The sequence below is a fragment of the Panulirus ornatus genome, chromosome 13, assembly GCF_036320965.1.
Source record: "Panulirus ornatus isolate Po-2019 chromosome 13, ASM3632096v1, whole genome shotgun sequence".
NCBI classification, from domain to species: Eukaryota; Metazoa; Arthropoda; class Malacostraca; order Decapoda; family Palinuridae; genus Panulirus; species Panulirus ornatus.
In genome coordinates this window covers 21,379,367-21,396,940 of record NC_092236.1, presented here as the reverse complement: position 1 = coordinate 21,396,940, position 17,574 = coordinate 21,379,367, and the positions used below count along the sequence as shown (strand labels likewise).

At 41.2% G+C, this 17,574-nt stretch overlaps 1 protein-coding gene across 2 annotated transcripts in view; it reads left to right on the top strand.

The window, feature by feature from the left end:
* Positions 1–17,574, top strand: part of LOC139752599 (protein Star-like) — a 50,213-nt gene that overhangs the window by 582 nt on the left and 32,057 nt on the right. Inside the window, exon 1 of one of the 2 annotated variants that reach the window (XM_071668354.1) lies at positions 4,516–4,624. The exons of the other annotated variant lie outside the window; for it this stretch is intronic. Coding sequence (XP_071524455.1) covers positions 4,596–4,624 — 29 coding nt within the window. The 5' untranslated portion in view covers positions 4,516–4,595. Of the gene's footprint in view, positions 1–4,515; positions 4,625–17,574 lie in introns of those variants that run through there. 2 annotated transcript variants of the gene reach the window in all.

Sequence of the window (17,574 nt, the reverse complement as noted above, 5' to 3'; positions counted from 1 at the left end):
AGAGGAGAGAGTTCCACACCGCTGTTTGAGGGAAGAAGAAGGTATCATAAATGTCAGTTGTGTGGTTGATCACCAGTCCAAGTTTTTATGGCAGGGACACATACAGCCAGGTAGCGTGAACAATTACCAAAAAATAAAAGTAAGGAAAGGACTGAAATATCAGATTGGTTGGAAATTGTTGAAGAGAGATGGTGCCTGGACAATTGATGACAGGCTTTTGATTCCTCTCTGGTCAACAGAAAGGTGGAAGAGCCAGCCATATATGTGAGCAGTACTACATGCTGGGTCGTAAAAAAATTTACATGTGAAATAGGTGCTCACGAGAAAACAGTAACAGCATTTATACATAAACTCCCAAATAACTGAAGGATAGTTTAACTTTGGTTGAATGTTTACGGTCTCTACATCCTGAACATCATTTCCCTACTCTCAGATGCAGTCTTGAAACTGACCAAAAACTCCGTTTGCATCGCTTCCGACCCTATTCACCCCGTTTACCAATGACAATTTCTGCACGACAACTATAAAAGGGTCTCTTTCATTGGCTGATTCCTATTACTTATTTCTTCCAGCGACATAGTCTATTTCATATAATCTATTCATTACATTATCTGTGATGTTAGATGCTGTATCTTATCTAAGAGTGAGGGGTGTGCCAAGCGGATATAGCAGCGAGACTAGAGCACCAGGAGCGTGAGAGTTTGGCCAGCGAACAGATCAGATATGACAGCAAGGGAAGTTGCACCGACACCTGATGATGATGGGATAGATAGTGATTTCTGCCACTATCCTGTGGTGATAAAGAAAATGATATATCAGACTCATGAAACGAATCTTCAACTTGAACTGTAATGACAATCTTGTGAATAGAAATATAAAAGTAAGGGTGCGTTGAGGGTTGCCGATGTAGGATTAACCCAATACCGGTAGATTCAGCCTCTTGTGTATCTCGGACGAACCCGCGCCGTCCTTTCCACACGAAACGAGAAACAGTCTTTTTTCAGCTTGTCTATCTTATATTTACCTTGCCAAAGAAGCTGATACTAAAATTACTTATACTCTGTGGTTGAAATATACAAGAACTTCTCATACATTTAAGTATTTTGGTTTAAATACATCTTACTAACGGCATACGTCTATTGTGCGGCAGTCAGCCAAGCAGTCAACCCTGAATGTTCTCGCTCCCTCTAGGGCTGGTTGATAAGCAGGTGAACATCGCGAAAATCGATATCTATCTATCTATCTATCTATCTATCTATCTATCTATATCTATATATATATATATATATATATATATATATTTTTTTTTTTTTTTTTTTTCATACTATTCGCCATTTCCCGCGATAGCGAGGTAGCGTTAAGAACAGAGGACTGGGCCTTTGAGGGAATATCCTCACCTGGCCCTCTTCTCTGTTCCTTCTTTTGGAAAATTAAATATTTATTTTTATTTTGCTTTGTCGCTGTCTCCCGCGTTAACGAGGTAGCGCAAGGAAACAGACGAAAGAATTGCCCAACCCACCCACATACACATGTATATACATACACGTCTACACACGCAAATATACATATCTATACATTTCAATGTATACATATATATATACACAGACATATCCATCTATACCATGTACATAATTCATACTGTCTGCCTTATTTATTCCCATCGCCACCTCGCCACACGTGGAATAACAACACCCTCCCCCCTCATGTGTGGGAGGTAGCGCTAGGAAAGGACAACAAAGGCCACATTCGTTCACACTCAGTCTCTAGCTGTCATGTAATAGTGCACCGAAACCACAGCTCCCTTTCCACATCCAGGCTCCACAGAAATTTCCATGGTTTACCCCAGACGCTTCACATGCCCTGTTTCAATCTATTGACAGCACGTCGACCCCGGTATACCACATAATTCCAGTTCACTATTCCTTGCATGCCTTTCACCCTCCTGCATGTTCAGGCCCCGATCACTCAAAATATTTTTCACCTCCAATTTGGTCTCCCACTTCTCCTCGTTCCCTCCACCTCCGACACATATATCCTCTTGGTCAATTTTTCCTCACTCATTCTTTCCATGTGACCAAACCATTTCAAAACACCCTCTTCTGCTCTCTCAACCACGCTCTTTTTATTTTCACACATCTCTCTTACCCTTACATTACTTACTCGATCAAACCACCTCACACCGCATATTGTCCTCAAACATCTCATTTCCAGCACATCCACCCTCCTCCGCACAACTCTATCCATAGCCCACGCCTCGCAACCATACAACATTGTTGGAACCACTATTCCTTCAAACATACCCATTTTTGCTTTCCGAGATAGTGTTCTCGACTTCCAAACATTCTTCAAGGCTCCCAGGATTTTCGCCCCCTCCCCCACCCTATGATTCACTTCCGCTTCCATGGTTCCATCCGCTGCCAGATCTACTCCCAGATATCTAAAACACTTTACTTCCTCCAGTTTTTCTCCATTCAAACTTACCTCCCAATTGACGACCCTCAACGCTACTGTACCTAATAACCTTGCTATACTGTACCTAATAACCTTGCTCTTATTCACATTTACTCTCAAATTTCTTCTTTCACACCCTTTACCAAACTCAGTCACCAGCTTCTGCAGTTTCTCATATGAATGAGCCACCAGCGCTGTATCATCAGCGAACAACAACTGACTCACTTCCCAAGCTCTCTCATCCACAACAGACTGCATACTTGTCCCTCTTTCCAAAACTCTTGCATTCGCCTCTCTAACAACCCCATCCATAAACAAAATTAAACAACCATGGAGACATCACACACCCCTGCCGCAAACCTACATTCACTGAGAACCAATCACTTTCCTCTCTTCCTACACGTACACATCCTTACATCCTCGATAAAAACTTTTCACTGCTTCTAACAACTTTCCTCCCACACCATATATTCTTAATACCTTCCACAGAGCATCTTTATCAACTCTATCATATGCCTTCTCCAGATCCATAAATGCTACATACAAATCCATTTGCTTTTCTAAGTATTTCTCATACATTCTTCAAAGCAAACACCTGATCCACACATCCTCTACCACTTCTGAAACCACACTGCTCTTCCCCAATCTGATGCTCTGTACATGCCTTCACCCTCTCAATCAATACCCTCCCATATAATTTACCAGGAATACTCAACAAACTTATACCTCTGTAATTTGAGCACTCAATCTTATCCCTTTTACCTTTGTACAGTGGCACTATGCAAGCATTCCGCCAATCCCCAGGCACCTCACCATGAATCATACATACATTAAATAACCTTACCAACCAGTCAACAATACAGTCACCCTCTTTTTTAATAAATTCCACTGCAAAACCATCCAAACCCGCTGCCTTGCCGGCTTTCATCTTCCGCACCGCTTTTACTACCTCTTCTCTGTTTACCAAATCATTTTCCCTAACTCTCTCACTTTGCACACCACCTCGACCAAAACACCCTATATCTGCCACTCTATCATCAAATACCTTCAACAAACCTTCAAAATACTCACTCCATCTCCTTCTCACATCACCACTACTTGTTATCACCTCCCCATTAGCCCCCTTCACTGAAGTTCCCATTTGCTCCCTTGTCTTACGCACTTTATTTACCTTCTTCCAAAACATCTTTTTATTCTCCCTAAAATTTAATGATACTCTCTCACCCCAACTCTGATTTGCCCTCTTTTTCACCACTTGCAGCTATTTCTTGACCTCCTGCCTCTTATACATCTCCCACTCATTTGCATTTTATCTCTGCAAAAATCGTCCAAATGCCTCTCTCTTCTCTTTCACTAATAATCTTACATCTTCATCCCACCACTCACTACCCTTTCTAATCAACCCACCTCTCAGAGAGAGAGAGAGAGAGAGAGAGAGAGAGAGAGAGAGAGAGAGAGAGAGAGAGAGAGAGAGAGAGAGAACTCTGGAGTTGAGTTCTGATAAATATTGGTCATATACATCTATCTTTAAATATGTAAAAGGTTTTTCATTGCTTATTTACAGTCCACTTAGGTATGAATTCGTAGTTGGAGTGACTGAAATATCAAAATTTTTCAGAAGAATGGTAATGCCATGTTGATTTCCGTCGCGCTGGGAAGGAAAATGGATTGTATATTGTGAGATGACGTGGGATATTTAATGATAATTATTTTAGAGCAGACAGTTGCCTGTTTATAATTAGGAGACTAAATATAATCTTACATTATTTACTGCTAGTGAGCAGTTTCCTTGCTTCTTGACTCGTTTTGACAACATGGATATTCGTACGAACCAAGAATTTCTGAAGATGAATGAAATGCTAGACTTTCTTGGTAAATAGAATATGAAATGATTTTACTAATACTTATCATTTATGCGACTTTATGTCTGCAAGAATTATATGGACAAAAAAAAAAAACATACAAAGTAGAAAGTATAGGCAGATGTGACAAGATAAAAACAGTTACGCCGTTCATTAGCTTGTTTTCTTTGAGACTTTGCCTTAGGGGGAACTACGCCACGAATACAATAACGTATTGAGGATTTTCCTGGTTTGCCTGAGCTGGCATTTCTATGTGTAGCGGCGGATCGTGAGAGTGTCAGAATGTCTGTGGATAAATCTCGTGTTAACAGGTGAGGAATATATAGTGATAAAGGCAGTAATCATTGTGCTTGTACGTGTGTTTGATATATAATTGACTAATACGGTACCGTTTTCCATTTGGGTATGAAAATGTAGGACGTAGATAACAGTAATCCATCAGTGCACATAGGAACGAGCTAGCGTTAGAACAGCTATGTTTTGCATTCAGTTATGAATAAGGAAGTGATATCGGTAATGGATAATGTTTATTGACTGTCTTTCCTCCGTACATTTGTACTTCTTTAAGTATCGATAATCACCTTCATCACTTGTATTTTTCTAGTTGTAGCACTTAAGTATGAAAGGAAGGTTCTTCTAAAGATGTAGTAAGTTTCACATAAATGACACCCGTGGATAATTAAAGTGATATTCATGAATTGTTTGTTCATATTTTGATATCATGAGAAGAAACGGATGTTGAAACCCCAATTCTTTGCCCTTGTGCAGCTCTGGACGATAAACATACATGAACTGTGTCCAGGGGCGCGTCCCAAGTTAGGAGGGACCAGGGGAAAATTACGACCATACCATTTCCCTTCAGCTGTATAAAGATGATTGATATATTCTTGCAGTTATTCTTACCCCTCCATCGAAAGGAAACAAGAATATATCTACACGTAATTTACTTGCTTGAGTGATGAACACTCAAGACTGATGAAATAACTTTATTTCACACCTTCGCTTTTCTTTGTCTAAGAAAACATATCAATTTGTTTCATCAAACAAGATTTCCTTGATTATTGCCATCAGCTGTTTTATGTTATCAAATATCATCAATGTATCATTATTTCATACGAATCTGGTTGCCAACATATATATATATATATATATATATATATATATATATATATATATATATATATATATATTTTTTTTTATACTTTGTCGCTGTCTCCCGCGTTTCCGAGGTAGCGCAAGGAAACAGACGAAAGAAATGGCCCAACCCCCCCCATACACATGTATATACATACGTCCACACACGCAAATATACATACCTACACAGCTTTCCATGGCTTACCCCAGACGCTTCACATGCCTTGATTCAATCCACTGACAGCACGTCAACCCCGGTATACCACATCGCTCCAATTCACTCTATTCCTTGCCCTCCTTTCACCCTCCTGCATGTTCAGGCCCCGATCACACAAAATCTTTTTCACTCCATCTTTCCACCTCCAATTTGGTCTCCCTCTTCTCCTTGTTCCCTCCACCTCCGACACATATATCCTCTTGGTCAATCTTTCCTCACTCATCCTCTCCATGTGCCCAAACCACTTCAAAACACCCTCTTCTGCTCTCTCAGCCACGCTCTTTTTATTTCCACACATCTCTCTTACCCTTACGTTACTCACTCGATCAAACCACCTCACACCACACATTGTCCTCAAACATCTCATTTCCAGCACATCCATCCTCCTGCGCACAACTCTATCCATAGCCCACGCCTCGCAACCATACAACATTGTTGGAACCACTATTCCTTCAAACATACCCATTTTTGCTTTCCGAGATAATGTTCTCGACTTCCACACATTCTTCAAGGCCCCCAGAATTTTCGCCCCCTCCCCCACCCTATGATCCACTTCCGCTTCCATGGTTCCATTCGCTGCCAGATCCACTCCAAGATATCTAAAACACTTCACTTCCTCCAGTTTTTCTCCATTCAAACTCACCTCACAATTGACTTGACCCTCAACCCTACTGTACCTAATAACCTTGCTCTTATTCACATTTACTCTTAACTTTCTTCTTCCACACACTTTACCAAACTCAGTCACCAGCTTCTGCAGTTTCTCACATGAATCAGCCACCAGCGCTGTATCATCAGCGAACAACAACTGACTCACTTCCCAAGCTCTCTCATCCCCAACAGACTTCATACTTGCCCCTCTTTCCAAAACTCTGCATTTACCTCCCTAACAACCCCATCCATAAACAAATTAAACAACCATGGAGACATCACACACCCCTGCCGCAAACCTACATTCACTGAGAACCAATCACTTTCCTCTCTTCCTACACGTACACATGCCTTACATCCTCGATAAAAACTTTTCACTGCTTCTAACAACTTTCCACCCACACCATATATTCTTAATACCTTCCACAGAGCATCTCTATCGACTCTATCATATGCCTTCTCCAGATCCATAAATGCTACATACAAACCCATTTGCTTTTCTAAGTATTTCTCACATACATTCTTCAAAGCAAACACCTGATCCACACATCCTCTACCACTTCTGAAACCACACTGCTCTTCCCCAATCTGATGCTCTGTACATGCCTTCACCCTCTCAATCAATACCCTCCCATATAATTTACCAGGAATACACAACAAACTTATACCTCTGTAATTTGAGCACTCACTCTTATCCCCTTTGCCTTTGTACAATGGCACTATGCACGCATTCCGCCAATCCTCAGGCACCTCACCATGAGTCATACATACATTGAATAACCTTACCAACCAGTCAACAATACAGTCATCCCCTTTTTTAATAAATTCCACTGCAATACCATCCAAACCTGCTGCCTTGCCGGCTTTCATCTTCCGCAAAGCTTTCACTACCTCTTCTCTGTTTACGAAATCATTTTCCCTAACCCTCTCACTTTGCACACCACCTCGACCAAAACACCCTATATCTGCCACTCTATCATCAAACACATTCAACAAACCTTCATAATACTCACTCCATCTCCTTCTCACATCACCACTACTTGTTATCACCTCCCCATTTGCGCCCTTCACTGTAGTTCCCATTTGCTCCCTTGTCTTACGCACTTTATTTACCTCCTTCCAGAACATCTTTTTATTCTCCCTAAGATTTAATGATACTCTCTCACCCCAACTCTCATTTGCCCTTTTTTTCACCTCTTGCACCTTTCTCTTGACCTCCTGTCTCTTTCTTTTATACATCTCCCACTCAATTGCATTTTTTCCCTGCAAAAATCGTCCAAATGCCTCTCTCTTCTCTTTCACTAATACTCTTACTTCTTCATCCCACCACTCACTACCCTTTCTAATCAACCCACCTCCCACTCTTCTCATGCCACAAGCATCTTTTGCGCAATCCATCACTGATTCCCTAAATACATCCCATTCCTCCCCCACTCCCCTTACTTCCATTGTTCTCACCTTTTTCCATTCTGTACTCAGTCTCTCCTGGTACTTCCTCACACAGGTCTCCTTCTCAAGCTCACTTACTCTCACCACCCTCTTCACCCCAACATTCAGTCTTCTTTTCTGAAAACCCATACAAATCTTCACCTTAGCCTCCACAAGATAATGATCAGACATCCCTCCAGTTGCACCTCTCAGCACATTAAATTCCAAAAGTCTCTCTTTCGCGCGCCTGTCAATTAACACGTAATCCAATAACGCTCTCTGGCCATCTCTCCTACTTACATAAGTATACTTATGTATATCTCGCTTTTTAAACCAGGTATTCCCAATCATCAGTCCTTTTTCAGCACATAAATCTACAAGCTCCCTCACCATTTCCATTTACAACACTGAACACCCCATGTATACCAATTATTCCCTCAACTGCCACATTACTCACCTTTGCATTCAAATCACCCATCACCATAACCCGGTCTCGTGCATCAAAACCACTAACACACTCATTCAGCTGCTCCCAAAACACTTGCCTCTCTTGATCTTTCTTCTCATGCCCAGGTGCATATGTACCAATAATCACCCACCTCTCTCCATCAACTTTCAGTTTTACCCATATTAATCGAGAATTTACTTTCTTACACTCTATCACATACTCCCACAACTCCTGTTTCAGGAGTATTGCTACTCCTTCCCTTGCTCTTGTCCTCTCACTAACCCCTGACTTTACTCCCCAGACATTCCCAAACCACTCTTCCCCTTTACCCTTGAGCTTCGTTTCACTCAGAGCCAAAACATCCAGGTTCCTTTCCTCAAACATACTACCTATCTCTCCTTTTTTCACATCTTGGTTACATCCACACACATTTAGGCACATATATATATATATATATATATATATATATATATATATATATATATATATATATATATATATATATATATATATATATATATGTAAATAGCAGAGATGGCCAGAGAGCGTTATTGGATTACGTGTTAATTGACAGGCGCGCGAAAGAGAGACTTTTGGAATTTAATGTGCTGAGAGGTGCAACTGGAGGGATGTCTGATCATTATCTTGTGGAGGCTAAGGTGAAGATTTGTATGGGTTTTCAGAAAAGAAGACTGAATGTTGGGGTGAAGAGGGTGGTGAGAGTAAGTGAGCTTGGGAAGGAGACTTGTGTGAGGAAGTACCAGGAGAGACTGAGTACAGAATGGAAAAAGGTGAGAACAATGGAAGTAAGGGGAGTGGGGGAAGAATGGGATGTATTTAGGGAATCAGTGATGGATTGCGCAAAAGATGCTTGTGGCATGAGAAGAGTGGGAGGTGGGTTGATTAGAAAGGGTAGTGAGTGGTGGGATGAAGAAGTAAGATTATTAGTGAAAGAGAAGAGAGAGGCATTTGGACGATTTTTGCAGGGAAAAAATGCAGTTGAGTGGGAGATGTATAAAAGAAAGAGACAGGAGGTCAAGAGAAAGGTGCAAGAGGTGAAAAAGAGAGCAAATGAGAGTTGGGGTGAGAGAGTATTATTAAATTTTAGGGAGAATAACAGAGATGTTCTGGAAGGAGGTAAATAAAGTGCGTAAGACAAGGGAGCAAATGGGAACTTCAGTGAAGGTCGCAAATGGGGAGGTGATAACAAGTAGTGGTGATGTGAGAAGGAGATGGAGTGAGTATTTTGAAGGTTTGTTGAATGTGTTTGATGATAGAGTGGCAGATATAGGGTGTTTTGGTCGAGGTGGTGTGCATAGTGAGAGGGTTAGGGAAAATGATTTGGTAAACAGAGAAGAGGTAGTAAAAGCTTTGCGGAAGATGAAAGCCGGCAAGGCAGCAGGTTTGGATGGTATTACGGTGGAATTTATTAAAAAAGGGGGTACTGTATTATTTACTGGTTGGTAAGGTTATTTAATGTATGTATAACTCATGGTGAGGTGCCTGAGGATTGGCGGAATGCGTGCATAGTGCCATTGTACAAAGGCAAAGGGATAAGAGTGAGTGCTCAAATTACAGAGGTATAAGTTTGTTGAGTATTCCTGGTAAATTATATGGGAGGGTATTGATTGAGAGGGTGAAGGCATGTACAGAGCATCAGATTGGGGAAGAGCAGTGTGGTTTCAGAAGTGGTAGAGGATGTGTGGATCAGGTGTTTGCTTTGAAGAATGTATGTGAGAAATACTTAGAAAAGCAAATGGATTTGTATGTAGCATTTATGGATCCGGAGAAGGCATATGATAGAGTTGATAGAGATGCTCTGTGGAAGGTATTAAGAATATATGGTGTGGGAGGCAAGTTGTTAGAAGCAGTGAAAAGTTTTTATCGAGGATTTAAGGCATGTGTACGTGTACGAAGAGAGGAAAGTGATTGGTTCTCAGTGAATGTAGGTTTGCGGCAGGGGTGTGTGATGTCTCCATTGTTGTTTAATTTGTTTATGGATGGGGTTGTTAGGGAGGTAAATGCAAGAGTTTTGGAAAGAGGGGCAAGTATGTAGTCTGTTGGGGATGAAAGAGCTTGGGAAGTGAGTCAGTTGTTGTTCGCTGATGATACAGCGCTGGTGGCTGATTCATGTGAGAAACTGCAGAAGCTGGTGACTGAGTTTGGTAAAGTGTGTGAAAGAAGAAATTTGAGAGTAAATGTGAATAAGAGCAAGGTTATTAGGTCCACTAGGGTTGAGGGTCAAGTCAATTGGGAGGTAAGTTTGAATGGAGAAAAACTGGAGGAAGTAAAGTGTTTTAGATGTCTAAGAGTGGATCTGGCAGCGGATGGAACCATGGAAGCAGAAGTGGATCATAGGATGGGGGAGGGGGCGAAAATCCTGGGAGCCTTGAAGAATGTGTGGAAGTCGAGAACATTATCTCCGAAAGCAAAAATGGGTATGTTTGAAGGAATAGTGGTTCCAACAATGTTGTATGGTTGCGAGGCGTGGGCTATGGATAGAGTTGTGCGCAGGAGGATGGATGTGCTGGAAATGAGATGTTTAAGGACAATGTGTGGTGTGAGGTGGTTTGATTGAGTAAGTAACGTAAGGGTAAGAGAGATGTGTGGAAATAAAAAGAGCGTGGTTGAGAGAGCAGAAGAGGGTGTTTTGAAATGGTCTGGGCACATGGAGAGAATGAGTGAGGAAAGATTGACCAAGAGGATATATGTGTCGGAGGTGGAGGGAACGAGGAAAGTGGGAGACCAAATTGGAGGTGGAAAGATGGAGTGAAAAAGATTTTGTGTGATCGGGGCCTGAACCTGCAGGAGGGTGAAAGGAGGGCAAGGAATAGAGTGAATTGGATCGATGTGGTATACCAGGGTTGACGTGCTGTCAGTGGATTGAATCAGGGCATGTGAAGCGTCTGGGGTAAACCATGGAAAGCTGTGTAGGTATGCATATTTGCGGGTGTGGACGTATGTATATACATGTGTATGGGGGTGGGTTGGGCCATTTCTTTCGTCTGTTTCCTTGCGCTACCTCGCAAACGCGGGAGACAGCGACAATATATATATATATATATATATATATATATATATATATATATATATATATATATATATATATATATATTTTTTTTCTTTTTTATTTTTTTGCTTTGTCGCTGTCTCCCGCGTTTGCGAGGTAACGCAAAGGAAACAGACAAAAGAAATGGCCCAACCCACCCCCATACACATGTATATACATACGTCCACACACGCAAATACACATACCTACACAGCTTTCCATGGTTTACTCCACACATCTCATTTCCAGCACATCCATCCTCCTGCGCACAACTCTATCCATAGCCCACGCCTCGCAACCATACAACATTGTATGGAACCACTATTCCTTCAAACATACCCATTTTTGCTTTCCGAGATAATGTTCTCGACTTCCACACATTCTTCAAGGCTCATAGGATTTTCGCCCCCTCCCCCACCCTATGATCCACTTCCGCTTCCATGGTTCCATCCGCTGCCAGATCCACTCCCAGATATCTAAAACACTTTACTTCCTCCAGTTTTTCTCCATTCAAACTTACCTCCCAATTGACTTGACCCTCACCCCTACTGTACCTAATTACCTTGCTCTTATTCACATTTACTCTTAACTTTCTTCTTTCACACACTTTACCAAACTCAGTCACCAGCTTCTGCAGTTTCTCACATGAATCAGCCACCAGCGTTGTATCATCAGCGAAGAACAACTGACTCACTTCCCAAGCTCTCTCATCTCCAACAGACTTCATACTTGCCCCTCTTTCTAAAACTCTTGCATTCACCTCCCTAACAACCCCATCCATAAACAAATTAAACAACCATCACACACACCCCTGCCGCAAACCTACATTCACTGAGAACCAATCACTTTCCTCTGTTCCTACACGTACACACACACACACACACACACACACACACACACATATATATATATATATATATATATATATATATATATATATATATATATATATATATATATATATATATATATATATCAGGGCATGTGAAGCGTCTGGGGTAAACCATGGAAAGCTGTGTAGGTATGTATATTTGCGTGTGTGGACGTGTGTATGTACATGTGTATGGGGGGGGGGGGGGGGGTTGGGCCATTTCTTTCGTCTGTTTCCTTGCGCTACCTCGCAAACGCGGGAGACAGCGACAAAGTATAAAAAAAAAAAAAAAAAAAAAAAAATATATATATATATATATATATATATATATATATATATATATATATATATATATATATATATATATATATATATATATATATATATATATATATATATATATATATGTTATTATTATTATTATTATTATTATTATTATTATTATTATTATTATTATACTTTGTCGCTGTCTACCGCGTTAGCGAGGTAGCGCATGGAAACAGACGAAAGAATGGCCCAACCCACCCACATACACATGTACATGCATACACGTCCACACACGCACATATACATACCTATACATCTCAACATATACATATATATACACACACAGACATATACATATATACACATGTACATGATTCATACTGTCTGCCCTTATTCAATCTCGTCGCCACCCCGCCACACATGAAATGACAACCCCCTCCCCCCGCATGTGCGCAATGGTGGCGCTAGGAAAAAACAAAGGCCACATTCGTTCACACTCAGTCTCTAGCTTTCATGTATAATGCACCGAAACCACAGCTCCCTCTCCACATCCAGGCCCCACAAAACTTTCCATGGTTTACCCCAGACGCTCCACATGCCCTGGTTCAATCCAGTGACAGCACGTCGACCCCGGTATACCACATCGTTCCAATTCACTCTATTCCTTGCACGCCTTTCACCCTCCTGCATGTTCAGGCCCCGATCACACAAAATATTTTTCACTCCATCTTTCCACCTCCAATTTGGTCTCCCACTTCTCCTCGTTCCCTCCACCTCTGACACATATATCCTCTTGGTCAATCTTTCCTCACTCATTCTCTCCATGTGACCAAACCATTTCAAAACACCCTCTTCTGCTCTCTCAACCACACTCTTTTTATTACCAAACATCTCTCTTACCCTTTCATTACTTACTCGATCAAACCATCTCACACCACATATTGTCCTCAAACATCTCATTTCCAGCACATCCATCCTCCTCCGCACATCTCTATCTATAGCCCACGCCTCGCAACCATATAACATTGTTAGAACCACTATTCCTTCAAACATACCCATTTTTGCTTTCCGAGATAACGTTCTCGACTTACACACATTTTTTAACGCTCCCAGAACTTTCGCCCCCTCCCCCACCCTATGATTCACTTCCGGTTCCATGGTTCCATCCGCTGCCAAATTCACTCCCAGATATCTAAAACACTTCACTTCCTCCAGTTTTTCTCCACTCAGACTTACTTCCCAATTGATTTGTCCCTCAACTCTACTGTACCTAATAACCTTGGTCTTATTCACATTTACTATCAGCTTTCTTCTTTCACACACTTTACCAAACTTAGTCACCAGCTTCAGCAGTTTCTCACCCGAATCAGCCACCAGCGCTGTATCATCAGCGAACAACAACTGACTCACTTCCCAAGCTCTATCATCCACAACAGACTGCATACTTGCCCCACTTTCCAAAAATCTTGCATTCACCTCGTTAACAACCCCATCCATAAACAAATTAAACAACCATGGAGACATGTCGCACCCCTGCCGCAAACCAACATTCACTGTAAACCAATCACTTTCCTCTCTTCCTACACGTACACATGCCTTACATCCTCGATAAAAACTTCACTCTTCTAACATCTTGCCTCCCGCACCATATATTCTTAATACCTACCACAGAGCATCTCTATCAACTCTATCATATGCTTTTTCCAGATCCAAAAAAGCTACATACAAATCCATTTGCTTTTCTAAGTATTTCTCACATACATTTTTCAAAGCAAACACCTGATCCACGCATTCTTTACCACTTCACCCTCTCAATCAAAACCCTCCCATATAATTTCCAAGGAATACTCAACAAACTTATACCTCTGTAATTTGAGCACTCACTCTTATCCCCTTTGCCTTTGTAGAATGGCACTATGCAAGCATTCCGCCAATCCTCAGGCACTTCACCATGAGTCATACATACATTAAATAACCTTACCAACCAGTCAACAATACAGTCACCCCTTTTTTAATAAATTCCACTGCAATACCATCCAAACCCACTGCCTTGCCAGCTTTCATCTTCCGCAAAGCTTTTACTACCTCTTTTCTGTTTACCAAATCATTTTCCCTAACCCTCTCACTTTGCACACCACCTCGACCAAAACACCCTATATCTACCACTCTATCATCAAATACCTTCAACAAACCTTCAAAATACTCACTCCATCTCCTCACATCACCACTACCTATCACATCCCCATTAGCCCCCTTCACTGATGTTCCAATTTCTTCCCTTGTCTTACGCACTTTATTTACCTTCTTCCAAAACATCTTTTTATTCACCCTAAAATTTTATCATACTCACTCACCCCAACTCTCTTTTGCCCTCTATTTCAAGTCATGAATAAAGGCAGTCAGTATGAATCATGTGCATGTGTATATATGTATATGTCTGTGTGTGTATATATATGTTGGGATGTATAGGTATGTATATTTGCGTGTGTGGATGTGTATGTGGGTAGGTTGGGCCATCTCCTAGTCATTTGCATTATTTCCTAGCAAAAAATCGTCCAAATGCCTCTCTCTTCTCTTTCACTATTAATCTTACTTCTTCATCCACCACTCACTACCCTTTCTAATCTGCCCATCTCCCATGCTTCTCATGCCACAAGCTTCTTTTGCGCAAGCCTTCACTGCTTCCCTAAGTACATCACATTCCTCCCCCACTCCCCTAACTTCCTTTGTTCTCACGTTTTACCATTCTGTACTCAGTCTCTCCTGGTACTTCCTAACACAAGTCTCCTTACCAACCTCCCTTACTCTCACCACTCTCTTCACCCCACCATTCTCTCATCTTTTCTGAAAACCTCTACAAATCTTCACCTTTGCCTCCACAAGATAATGATCAGACATCCCTCCAGTTGCACCTCTCAGCATATTAACATCCAGTAGTCTCTCTTTCGCGCGCCTATCAATTAACACGTAATCCAATATATATATGTATATATATATATATATATATATATATATATATATATATATATATATATATATATATATATATATATATATATATATATATATATCTTTTTCTTTCTTTCATACTATTCGCCATTTCCCGCATTAGCGAGGTAGCGTTAAGAACAGAGGACTGGGCCTTTGAGGGATTATCCTCACTTGGCCCCCTTCTCTGTTCCTTCTTTTGGAAAATTAAAAAAAAAAAAAAAAAATGAGAGGGGAGGATTTCCAGCCACCCGCTCCCTTCCCTTTTAGTCGCCTTCTACGACACGCAGGGAATACGTGGGAAGTATTCTTTCTCCCCTATCCCCAGGGATAGGCATCAGAGATATAGATGGATAAATAAAGAGGGAATAAGGAATGTATTCATATGTTTCTGCATTCTAATGGGAATAAATTGGATAATGAAACAAGAGAATTACTGTATCAGATTACCAAAAGTTATTAAAATATATGTAACTCAAGACTGTGGACTGTCATGTCATAGTACCATTCGTAAAGTCTGTGATGGTTAATCAGTAAGTTCATCCTACTTTGTTAATTATGATATATACTTTAACCCTGAAACAGTGGCCATTACCATATGATGTTTCAACTTTTTCTGCCCATTTCAAAATCCAATTATTTATAGCAACAACAGTAGCATATGGTGCTTTCTTCTGTCAGCTGGTATGGGAAAAAATTCTCTCTTTAGTAAACCTACAAACACCATAGTAAAGGAATGCCCATTGACTTCTCAAGTTAAGCATACAGCAATCCTGCAGAAAACACCCTAAGTGTAAGGTAACCTATATGATGAGGAACATTTATCATTACATGTGTCAGCTGCTGACATATATATATATATATATATATATATATATATATATATATATATATATATATAAATAAAGTGCATATGAACGCGCACCTTCATAGAACATACAAACCTCCAACAGCCAGGATCGAACCCGGGACCCCTCTGCAAGAGGCAGGCTTGCTAACCGCTAGGCTATGGGACTGTATAATAGGAAACAACTATTCGAAATACTAAGTACTCGAATACCCTTCGTCTCACAATGGTGAGCAACGGGGTCAATACCGGTTATTTCCGAAGAGACGCACATAGCCAGCTGATAGCGTTTTACCGAACCTAACTGTACAACGCGGAGGTTGTACAGTTTATATTCAGTCTTTAGCTGTCATGCAATAATGCACCGAAACCACAGCTCCCTTTCCACATCCAGGCCCCACAGAACTTTCCATGCTTTACCCCAGACGCTTCACATGCCCTGGTTCAATCCAGTGACAGCACGTCGACCCCGGTATACCACATCGCTCCAATTCACTCTATTCCTTGCACACCTTTCACCCTCCTGCATGTTCAGGCCCCGATCACTCAAAATCTTTTTCACTCCACCTTTCCACTTCCAATTTGGTCTCCCACTTCTCCTCGTTCCCTCCACCTCTGACACATATATCCTCTTGGTCAATATTTCCTCACTCATTCTCTCCATGTGACCAAACCATTTCAAAACACCCTCTTCTGCTCTCTCAACCATACTCTTTTTATTTCCACACATTTCTCTTACCCTTACATTACTTACTCGATCAAACCATCTCACACCACATATTGTCCTCAAACATCTCATTTCCAGCACATCCACCCTCCTGCACACAACTCTATCGGTAGCCCACGCCTCGCAACCATACAACATTGATGGAACCACTATTCCTTCAAACATACCCATTTTTGCTTTCCGAGATAATGTTCTCGACTTCCAAACATTCTTCAACGCTCCCAGAACTTTCACCCCCTCCCCCACCCTATGATTCACTTCCGCTTCCATGGTTCCATCCGCTGCCAGATCCTCTCCCAGATACATAAAACACTTTACTTCCTCCAGTTTTTCTCCATTCAAACTTACCTCCCAATTGACTTGACCCTCAACCCTACTGTACCTAATAATCTTACTCTTATTCACATTTACTCTTAACTTTCTTCTTTCACACACTTTACCAAACTCAGTCACCAGCTTCTGCAGTTTCTCACATGAATCAGCCACCAGCGCTGTATCATCAGCGAACAACAACTGACTCACTTCCCAAACTCTCTCATCCACAACAGACTGCATACTTGCCCCTCTTTCCAAAACTCTTGCATTCACCTCCCTAACAACCCCATCCATAAACAAATTAAACAACCATGGAGAA